Below are 11,345 nucleotides of genomic sequence, written 5' to 3'. Positions count from 1 at the left end.
CGCTTCCGAAGCAGCGCACTAGCGCAGTGCGCCACCGGGCCGGCCCCAGATTTGTCTAAATCTTGATGTCCTACAGTCTGATTTTGTGGTTTCCTTAGTTTGTTTCTAAGGAGTGTGGGCAGGTTTAGCTGGGCACTTTTCACACACGGGAGGGCCTGCTGGGCTTCACATGTCACTGCTCTGTTGGGGGAACAGCCTGAGGGACAAGGCTGAGCGACTCCATCCCATGCCCCCACTTGGGCAGGAGGCGGCTGCTGGGGCTGCCATGGCAAGCTCTGCAGCCTGCACAGCTGAAACAGCAGACATTTAATTCTCACAGTTCTGGAGGCTGGCTGTCCGATGTCAAAGTGGGACAGGGCTGGTTCCTCTGCAGCCTCTCTCCTCGGCTTCTGCCTGTGTCCTCAAACGGTCGTCCCTCCGTGTGCATATGGAGAGTGAGCACTGGTGTCTCTTCCTCCTCTTATATGGACACCAGTCCTACTAGATCAGGGCCCACATTTGTGTCCTCATTAAAGGTCCTGTCTCCCAATGCAGTCACTTGGGGGTAAGTGCTTCAACACAGGAATTTGGGAGGACACAATTCAGTTCATAAAAGGGGTCTCGGCTGTTTCCCACATTGGTCGTGGAAAGGGTTCAGAACTTTGGGAGTGGTCAGCACATCAAGGCCCTCAAAGATGTCCATGTCCCAATCCCAGAGCCCATGACCATGTCACAGTATGTGGGCTGCTACTGTGGCAGGGGAGGCAGGCAGGGATACCAAGAGAAGGCAGCATGAGCAGGCTTGGCTGCCCGTTGCTGGTCTCAAAGGTGGATGAGGGGCCACCAGCCCAGGTGTGCGGCTGCCCCCAGGAGCTGGAGAAGGCTGCCCCCAGGAGCTGGAGAAGGCTGTCCCCGGAGCTGGACTCTTCCCGCAGCCTTTAGGAGGAGCCAGAGCTGCCACACCTGGATTTTGGCCTGGTGAGACCCATTTGGGACTTCTGATGTCCAGAACTGTGAGATAATGAATTTGTCGTTTCCAGCCACCAGTGTTGTGATAGTTTGTTACAGCAGCCACGGGAAACTGACACAGGGCCCCTCCCGTCACTCTATGACCTGGCATGCGCTCATCCTCTGTGCTCTGCTGTCCCTTCTCCATGGTAACGAGGCAGGTCCGCCAGCTCAGATCTGCGACCGTGTATCTGTTGGTGAAGTGGTTTCTGATTGATCCTCTGCTGCCTCCGTGAGGTCTCGCCGTCTGTCTTCTCCCTCCTCTCACCGTGTCTCTGCCACTACCTCCTGCTGACACACCAGGTCCCTGTCAGGATCTGGGGCTCAAGTGTTTCCTGGGCAGGGTGCTGCTGGCTGTTCCCTATGTGAGAGCTCTCCCCGTCATTGTGAGAATTAAAGGCAGGAAGATGGTCCCCCTTTGTGGAACTGCTTGGTAATTTGTTAGAAAGCTAAACACCAGCTAGCCTAGGACACAGCAGTTCTGTTCTTATTTACCAAGAGAAATAAAAACATGTGTCCACACAGAAACTTATTCAGTGATGTTCACAGTAGCCTCATGAATACCAGGTGACAACCCGAAGCTGATCAAAGGAGAATGTGCAAATGAACAACAGGGCACTTGTAGCCAGAGCTGCGCTCAGCCGTGGAAAGGAGCAGGCTGCAGGAGTGCCAGCACTGAGGGCCACACTCACCCCTGACGGGGTCAGGCGGGATGGTGATGGGGAACCGCCTGGAAGGGGTGCAGGGAGCTTTCTGGGGGACAGAATTGCTCTTCCCCGTGTTTGAGGGATGGTTACAGGGATGTATACAATTGGCAGAACTCACCGAACAGAATGCTTAAGACCTGTGACCTTCAACGTACATAAATTAAACAAAAATAAAACTAAACAAGCAAACAAAGACAAGGCCCTTAACAAAATTAAAAATAATGCTTTAGAACTGCAACGACGCGCAGGCCATGCTGAGACGCCTTCCTCTGACTCCGACGGCTCACACGCTGCTGACGTAGTGGACTCTGCTAAGGGCTCTCCTCATATTAAGCCATCTTTCCATTAATGAAAAAACTCTCCTTGGGCATCCTTATGGGCTGAATTGTGTCCTCCCAAATTCACATGTTGACTCCCTAACCCCTGAGGGATGGCACCAACGCCTGCAAGTCAGGAAAGGGGCACTGCCGAGAACGAACCTGCCAGCACCTGACCTCAAACGGCCAGCCTCCAGAACCAAGATAATGTCTGCTGTTTAAGCCGCCCAGTCCGTGGTGCTTTGTTTTAGCAGGCCCAGCCGATTAATACAGTAATTATGTATTATCGATAGATTCCGTTTACGAGTATGTGGTTTAGATTCGATGAATTTTTGTTCAAAGGTAGGGCGGGTCTGTAGTTGTCTTTCAAATGTGATTTTAAGGAACCCAGCCTTGTTGGGGACAGCATAACTGAGCACACAAAGGTGCTGATGCATGGGCTGTGACTGCTCAGGACCTGCCAGGTGCCATCGCCCTTCATGTCACGCAGCTCTTGCCAGAGCCTGGTGGAAAAGGGCTCTTCACTCGCTTCTAGGCTTGAGGGGACCAAGGTCGAGGGAGCTCAGTAACTTGCCCGAGCCCAGAGAGAGTTAAGGAACCAGGGTGTGAACCCATGTCAACCTGATGAAAATGTGTGCACTTTCAACTCTGCTGGACTGTGTCTACACAGCAGCACAGCACCCAGAGCACCTGCAGCGTGGGGAGGCTTGGGCGGCACCTGGAGCACCTGGGCCAGGTTTCCAGAGAAGCCAAACATGATTTAACAATCACAGTAGTTTTTAAGTGAAATTTCGACAAGTGCTGTAAGAAAACAACCTGGTGAAGTGGGAGAGAAGGGGGTGTGCGTCTTGAGTGTCATGGAGGCCATGCGGGGATGGGCCTCTCTAAGGAGGTGATACTGAGCTTGAGATGAAGGACAGGACAGTGTCGGGCTGGAGAAGAACAGGCGCAACTCCGCCCTGGGGAGGGTGGAGTTCACCTGGAGGGGAGTGGAGGCTTGACGGGGGGGGGCAGCGGCGGGCAGGCGGGTGGTGCAGGGCCTAGGGGGTCACCACTGGATGGTCACAGTGGGCACCCAGCGTGTGAGCAGATGACCATCACCACCCAACAGCACTGGGGAAGGGCCTTGGGGCCAATTGCCCACAAAACAGTCTCTGGTCAGGGGGACTTGGAAGATGTGTGCACGCGTGTGTGCATGCATGTGGGGTGTGCGCGTGTGTGCTTGTGCACATGGCAAGGGGCGTGGGAGAGTGTGTGCGTGTGGGGTCGGGGCAAAGCTGCGTGTTGGCACTGGGGAGGTCTAGAGAAAATGCAGTGATGCCAACACTGAGAGGAGTGACTGGTGAAGATGAAATTGCTTTGTCAGCAGCCGTCCCCGCATCTGCCCCACAGGATGCGAAATGGACAAATCCAGTCTGGGCAGGCTGTGAACGGCCGGCCACCGAGAGCAGGCCCTCCTGGAGGGCAGGCGGGAGCTGGGGAGGAGGAGCCGGCACTGCTGCGAAGTTCTTCAGGGCTATTTATTGTAGGGGAGACCTGGAAAGAATTTCCGCTGATTAACAGGACCCGCCTGCCGAGCAGACTCCGAGCACTGTCATGAGCACACACCACAGTAACCAGGCATTCCCGCACGGGGTCACGGCTGGTGCCCCAGGAACCTTCAGCAACTCAGCGTGAGCAAAAGAGCAAACTTGGACGGATGCAAACATTTTAGCGTTCTCTACATCCCCCTCTACTTTGCATTTATAATTTTTAAAAAGTCTTTATTAACAAGTTTTCGGTTTTTTACTTCCACCCAGCAGAACAGAGAACAGCTGCTGTTACCAAAGTCGTGGTGGTGCTCTTTGACTGTGGAGAGTCTGGGCAGGGCACGGTGCTGCTCCCCTGAAGTGCCGCTGTGAGGCAGTGGGCGCCTTCCACCTCCTTTCTCCCTGGCGCCAGCTCCCGAGGGTGATCAGGCACCCCAGCGACCCCCACGGCACACAGTGCAAGCTCGCAGACATCCAGTCGCTCCACAGAGAGGCTGTGTAGGGTCGGGGAGGTCAGGGAAGGCAGGATTGAGGGTGATCAGGCACCCTAGCGACCCCCACGGCACACAGTGCAAGCTCACAGACATCCAGTCGCTCCACAGAGAGGCTGTGTAGGGTCGGGGAGGTCAGGGAAGGCAGGATAGAGTGGGACCCAATTCACCCCTCCCCAGGGGTAAACCCAGGCTCAGAGATGGGGTAGTGGCAGGTGGGACTAAACACAGGACATCCTGACTCTCACACGGGGACCTTTCCTGTTTGGGCTTCGTACCAGTCAGAGCTCTCCAAAGAAACAGAGCCAATAGGATGTGTGTGGGGAGCAAAAGAGTTTTGTTACATGACGTGGTGATGGGGGCTGGTGAGTCCAAAATCCCACGTGGGCCCTCCGTGGACAACGCGCCCCTCCCCAGACTGGCCAGCTCCTCTGGAGATGCCCGCCTTCCCCGAGTCCTCTTGGTTACCAAGACTTCCTTGTCAAGTCTTCCTAGCACCTCCAGCATGACTGACTGGATGGAGACACTAGCGACCCTCCCATGAACCGCCACCAAGATCCTGAGTCAACCCGACAGGCCGTGTACAATTTCCTTTTGCTGCCTTTTTCATTTAGGCTCTTTGCATTTATTTGTTTAAATGAATTTTGCCTGTGATTTTTTTCCCTTGTGCCAAGTTTTCAGGATTGGAGTCAGATTATCCTATAAAGTGAAGTAGGAAGCTTTCCATCGCTCCTTGCTATGAAGAGTTATCAACCAAGAAAACTATCTGTTTTTCGAAAGTGTTAAAATGCCTAAATGATCATTTGAGCGTTGACACATATTTTTGGAGGTAACTCTTTGAAAATTAAAATTTTTGCTTGGGCTTTCTACTTCTGCTTGAGTCAACTTGGATAACTACTATTTCCTTAGAAACGTTCCCTTCATTCAGATTCCCGAAATTTTCAGTATCAATGCCTGATACTATTTTCTCATATATGTTTAATCTCACGGCTATAATTACATGTTTTGGGGGTTCTTAACACCTGTATTTGTGGAGACTGTTAAGTAGGTTACCTAGAGGTATGTGAATTGATCACCTATATCATTTTCCTAATTTATCAAATTGTGCTCCTCTTTCAAATCTTTTTAAATTGTGAACTCCACCATAATGCAAAAGAATGTTTATTAAGAATTTAAAGAATAGTAATAAAATGAACACCCTTGAATCCACCATGCAATTTAGGAAATAGAATGCTACAGCCCCTCATTCAAAGATCATCAAGAATTTAAAGATGGGAACAGCTGAGCGAGCGCTAAGCCACACATGGCCCTGCTGAGCACAGGGCCCTGAGTGTCTGCGTAGTGCAGCCCACGGGGACTTGTTCCCTTGTCCCATCCTTTAGTGCCCTCGCTCTCCTGCAGCAGTCTGGGTGAAGATCAGTGAAACAGGCATCTCCCTGCTCCTTTTTGCAGACCCCCTCCCTGCCTGCTCCATGGTTTCCATTTCTAGGAAGGAGGCTGGAGAGCCCCCTGTCCTCCTGGCCTCCTGGCTGCATGTGGACACCACAGCTCTCCATGTGGCTCTCCTGGCAAAGCCTCTGTCATGGAGCACAGCCTTTCCACCCTACAGGCTACCCGGGGTGCTGCCTCCCTCCTCCCTACCTCCAGGCTCCCAGGCTGGGCGTCATGTCAGACCCAGTGGTCAGCCCAGGGAGGCAGGAGGCCTCGCACCTGGTGTAGGGTCAGGGTGTTAGACATGGGAAGGAGCGTGACGTGGGAAGGAGTGCCCACCCAAGAAGGCATTCTGAGGCCATCTGCACACCCCAAAGCTGTCTGTGCATCCATGAGGCCAGCTGCAGGGGTCAGAGGGTGCTGCCTGGAGCACAGAGGTCTGAGGACCTAATTGACCATGGAGGGCCCCCTAGGTGGGACCCTGGGGAGGGGGAGGGATGAAGGCTATGCTCAGGCTTGTGATTCCTGACCTAATCCTGCCCCCAGTGCATTTATGGGTAAACTGAGGCACAGAGGGAAGAAGCTCCCTGTAGAGGGAGGCAGGCCATCTATCTGCATCCAGGGACCGTGGGCTTGCCCCACTGTGGAGAGTCGAGTGCCGGCAAGAAACACAAAGAAGCCACCGTGCTTTTTGTAAGGAGCAACATAAATATATTTCCTCATAGACAAAATACAATAAATAGGTGGCAGTAGATACGTGTCACAGCAGCAAACCTGTGTGCGCGCCTGGGTATGGGCAGCAGGAGCGCTGGCCGCGAGGCTGACGCCAGGGGGACGTGTGCCTGAGGCCCCGTCGTGTTTGAGGTAAGACTTGATAGAAACTTTCCTTTAAGGTGAATCCCCTGCAGGGCACTCAGTCTGGCAAGCACCCATGGGCAGCTCTGGTCTTCAGCCCGTAGGACCACGGAGCCACTCAGGACATGGTCAGGCTGTGGCTCTTGTACAACCACAGGCCCAGGCAGCGGGCCCAGCTCAGAGAGGGCGGAGAGGTGGGCGGATGGCCCTGCTGGGCCCTTGCCTGCTGCCCCAGGCTGCGTGGGCAGGAGGTATTGGGCTCCTGCCCTGCCTTGCCAACTCACTCCTAGGCAGCCTGTAGCCCTTCAGCCTGTCCTGAGCTTCAGGACCCTGGAGAGGGGCTCCTTGGCGCTGGAGTAGATGAGGTAGGAGCCGGCTGAGGTGTTGAAGGCCTCCCAGTCCCTGCAGCCGAGGGTGGGGAGGCTGTGAACAGCCACGAAGCCCTCGTAGCCCTGCCACCTGCGGGGACAGACAGCGTTAGCCTCAGGGGAAGGATGGGACCTGCTGCTTTGCAGGGGGCAGGGGCTGCTTCCTCTCCCCATGGCTCCCAACCACCCGGCTCCTGAGTGACTACAGGACACTGTCCAGACCTCCCCCTGCCTTTCCCATGGGGCATGATCTGGAGGTTCCCACAGCCCCGGGCTAAACCAGTTCCCCAAGTCGTAATTGTAATCGTAAAGAGCTGGGCCAGGAGGGGCCTTCTCATCTTGCAAAAGGGGAAACTGAAGCCCAGAAGGAGGAAACTGCCTTGTCCAAGACCCTACAGCTTCCTCATTGCCACCCAGGATCCTGCCCCAAGCACCCCAAACCTGTGGAAGGACTGGAGCCTCCTTCCCCATGCCCCGGGGGCCTCTCTAGGAGCCTTGGCAGCGAGCCCCCTCTGTGGTTAGGTAAAGGGGCCCGTGCTCTGCACACTGCGCTGCAGACCCTCCTCAGTCCCACGACAGGCTGCCACCCAGGCCCACGGTCCTGCCACGGGCAGTCAGCAGGCTTCTAGGGTTTGCCCTTCAAAAGGGTGTCTATCTATCGACAGGGGCTTGTTTTGGTGCAGTGGAGTCCCCAGGTCAGAGGGCACGAGTAGTCTTCATTTCAGTGTTCCTCCAGGTCATTCTCCTGCCCTGCTGGGGGAGGGCCAGGACCCCCGCCTGGCACTCTGCTTCCTCGGTCCTTAAAACGATTCCAAAGTAACAGGTAGAAATGCCACGGTTTTGCTTTGAGGAAAAAAACAAACAAAAAAAACCCGACTTCCAATATTTTCATTTTCTTCTGAAAATTCCTGTTCATATCCTTTGCCCATTTTTCCAAGTTAAAAAAAAATATCTTTAATTTGTAGGGGCTCCTTTTCTGTCATTTGTGTGGTGAACACTTCATTTTTTGGTTTTGAGAGGATGAAGTTTTTCATACGAAGCTTTTAAATTTGGGTGGTCAGACGAGCGACCTTCCTTCCAGCCTTGGCCAGGGTCTCCACGTCTTCTCTGTGTAACTTTCAGGTCACACGAGGTTGTCTGAGCTTCTCCTCTAATATTTTTGTTGTTGAATTTTTTACCTCTAGGTTTTTAATTCATATAAAGTTTACTTTTATACATGGTATGAAGTAGGGTACAGTTATGTTTTCTTCCAGGTAGACAGCAATTATACAGAATAATTTTATTATGTAACGTATCCTTTTCTCACCAATTTCCAATACAATATTTATCCCATTAAATGATCATAAATTATTGGCTCTTCTGGACTGTATTTTATTCCACCTATGTATTTGTTTATTTTGGGCAAAAATCACACTATTCTATTTATATCCTGGCAGGGTCCTCCTTCCCTATTCTCTTTTTCCAAAAATTTCTTAGCCACCTATGAAAATTCATTGTTCATTATTCATTATTCAAATTCCACATGAATTTTAAAATTACTTTCTCATGTTGAAAAGTCTGCAGTAATAAATTTTAAAGTCTAAAGGAAACGTGACTTTTCCAGTAAAATATAGAAAGCCAAAACTGTCTCAAGAAGGGACAGAGACCCAGATAAGCCAGTCTCTGTTGGGGAGATCAGAAAAGTTGGTCAAAGGTTTTATCACTGAATTATAAAGTATAAATAAAGGTAAGTCCCTAAAAGAATACCACAGAGCAATTTCACTTGCTATTATAGATGCAAAAGTCTTAAAGATGAGCATTTGGAATGCAGCAGCATATTAAATTATACATCATTATCCAGTGGCATGAGTTCCAAGAAGACAAGGAGCTCTTTCTTGTTATAAATCATCAGAGCCACAGATAAGGGAGGACAGCCACACCATGCACTAACACATGCCAAAGGAGCCCATAAACATGCACAGACCATGCAACGTCGTACCAGACTGTGGCACTCGGGGGTTCTCATTAACCAGAGCTCGGCAAGCCTGCTGCTGGCTCTAACTGCTACTATTCAAGATTGTTGTGCAATTTTTAGCTGGTTAAGAAAACTAAACAAGCAATAAAAACAATAGAAAGTAAGAGGCAAATTAGCCTTTGTTCTCAGATGTAATTGTATTCTTAAGTCCCATGAGACTCTTCTTATTAAAAACTATTAGAATTGATCAGATAATTTGGTTAGGTGGCTAGACACAAAAATTGATTTTTGCAATAAGCAGCTGAAAATGGAAATGAAAAAAAAAATACAACCCCATTCATTATCTTTACAATACTTGGAAAAACTCCTAGAAATATGTTTAACAGGAATGCCACAGAGTCTATATGAGGAAAATTAAACAGCAGTAGTTCCCAGGTTAGTGCGTCCATACGCGGCCTCTCTAGCCAGACTCCAAAGTGGGATGAATTAGCATCACTGGGTCACATGGCTGAGCTGAGGACCAAAGCCCAGACAGCCTCCAGGCAGGTGCAGATGGCACCAGGTGACCCGCTGGTCACCTGCAAGGAAAGGTGAGCCCCCCAAGGGGAACCAAGATGGTGAAGAAGAATGCTGGCCTTTGGCAGCCCCTTACCTGTAAATAATACTGTTTACAGAGAAGGTATTTCCATCAAAGGAGTTGGCAACCACCAGGAAATAATCTTCTCCCACTGAAAAGAACTCCCAGTCCAGAGCGCTGTGGGAACAAGTGAGCAGATACTAGGACATGAAATGGAGACATAGCCAGAGAACTGGGGTGCTGGCTCAAAGCCAACCCTCCTAATTCCAGAAGTCAGGGGCCCAGCTTCCACCCCCAAAATTCACAGAGGAGGAGCCGGGGCCCAAAGAGGGGAGTGACTTTCTCAAAGATACACAGTGAACTGGTCTACTCTGGGAGAATGCAAACTAGCTGTTCACTTAAACATTTTAATTGTGCTAAAATACACATAATATAAAATTTAGCATTTTAACTATTTTTAAGTGTACAGTTCCATGGCACTAAGTACATTGTTGTGTGACCATCGCCACCATTCACCTCCAGAGCTTTTTCATCTTGCAAAACTGAAACTCTGTCCCCATTAAACACCAAGCCCCCACCCCCTTCCCCCAGCCTGGCACCCGCCCCTCTACTTTCGCTAGGAATCTGACCACTCTAGGTGCCTCATATGAGGGGAATCATACAGTATTGGTCTTTTTGTGACTGGCTTGTTTTACTGAGCATGACGTCCTCAAGGTCCATCCATGTTGTAGGATGTGTCAGAATTTCCTTCCTTTTTAAGGCTGAATAATATTTCTTTGTGTGCATATACCACATTTTGTGTATTTATTCATTTGTCCATGGACACCTGGGTTGTTGGCTGTTCAATAATGCTGCTAAGAACTCTGAAGTGCAAAAGTCCACTTTTAAAAAGTCAAAATTTTCAGAGAAAAAGTCCCAGGCTCCTGGTTGCTCCCTCAGGGCTTGCGGCGCCCTCCAAAGGCAGAAGCACGGGGGCTCCCGGTACCACAGGGTCTGCTGACAAGTTCTGCTGTGATGTGGCCTGGCCCAGTGGCTCGGAGCAATTCACATCGGTCCTCCGTGGGAACTGAGTTCTAGAACCAAGGGCCGTGTTAAAGAAAAAAGTGGCAAAGTTTTAATGTGCAGACGGCGTAAGTTACTGCTGACTGTACCGTGGCTCCTCAGAAGCTAGCGGTGGTCTGGCACCATGGAAATAAGATATCCAGCTGCGACTCCCTGTCTGTGCCTCCCTGCAACATCAGATCGCAGTAATTACACAGACAGAAATGTGAAGTGCATTGTTATTCTTCAGAACAGACCACACCCGACGGTCGGCAGGTGGGAACACCACAGTGCCCATCCATGCATGAACGGGTAAACACACGTGAAGTGTCTGTGTACTATAATATCATCTGGCCACGGAAAGGAAGGATGCACTGACACCTGCTGCAGCCTGGATGGACCTTGAAAGCCTTACGCCAAGGGAAGAAGCCAGTCACAAAAGGCCACCACTACATGATTCCATGTAAATGAAATATCCCAACAAAGACACCCAAGAGACAGAAAGTGCATTAGTGGTTGCAGGGCCTGGGGGGGATTGGGGCAGGGAGGGCCTGCTAGAGGGCATGCGGTTTCCTTCTGAGGTGATGAGAAGTCCTAAAATTGACTGTGGTGAGGGTTGCACGCATCTGTGAATTTAACAAAAATCACTGAATTGTAAAAAACAAAAATATACAAACCACACCAATATGAAGGTAATCGGAGCTCAGATTACAAAGACAGGCCACGAAATCACTCAACTGCCCACTCCCACAGCCTGGCTGACCAGGCCACACATGGCCCGGAGCCCTCAGGTTGCCCCCCTGAGTCACAGCACCAAGCCAGGACACCGCTTGCTCCTGTACTCTTTCTCTATTCTGAGGGTATTGTTTTTATTTTAAAAAATTAAATGAGTAATGCATTAACATTGTAGACATTTGCATATCAAATGATTCAGAAGTCATGGGGCATACCTGGAAATCCTCTTCACCTGCCTGCACAGTCCTCCAAGCCCGCCCCCTCCAAACTTAGCCCCTCAAGGCCCAGCCCCCTCTGAGTCTACCCTTCCATGCCCACCCACTCCTGGCCCAGGCCCCTCCAGGACCGCCCCC

General features: G+C 50.9%; 1 protein-coding gene across 1 annotated transcript in view; it reads right to left on the bottom strand.

Annotated features, from left to right (window-relative positions):
- Window positions 1-6,150: 6,150 nt before the first annotated feature.
- Window positions 6,151-11,345, bottom strand: part of TSPEAR (thrombospondin-type laminin G domain and EAR repeats) — a 30,690-nt gene continuing 25,495 nt past the window's right edge. The window contains 2 exon segments of the mRNA XM_008567705.1: window positions 6,151-6,776; window positions 9,292-9,416. Of these exon segments, the coding sequence (XP_008565927.1) occupies window positions 6,623-6,776; window positions 9,292-9,416 (279 nt within the window). The 3' untranslated portion in view covers window positions 6,151-6,622.

Source organism: Galeopterus variegatus, unplaced genomic scaffold, assembly GCF_000696425.1.
Source record: "Galeopterus variegatus unplaced genomic scaffold, G_variegatus-3.0.2 Scaffold336, whole genome shotgun sequence".
Taxonomy (NCBI): domain Eukaryota; kingdom Metazoa; phylum Chordata; class Mammalia; order Dermoptera; family Cynocephalidae; genus Galeopterus; species Galeopterus variegatus.
The sequence above is the reverse complement of the archived record's forward strand: the minus strand, read 5'-3'. Positions and strand labels throughout refer to the sequence as shown.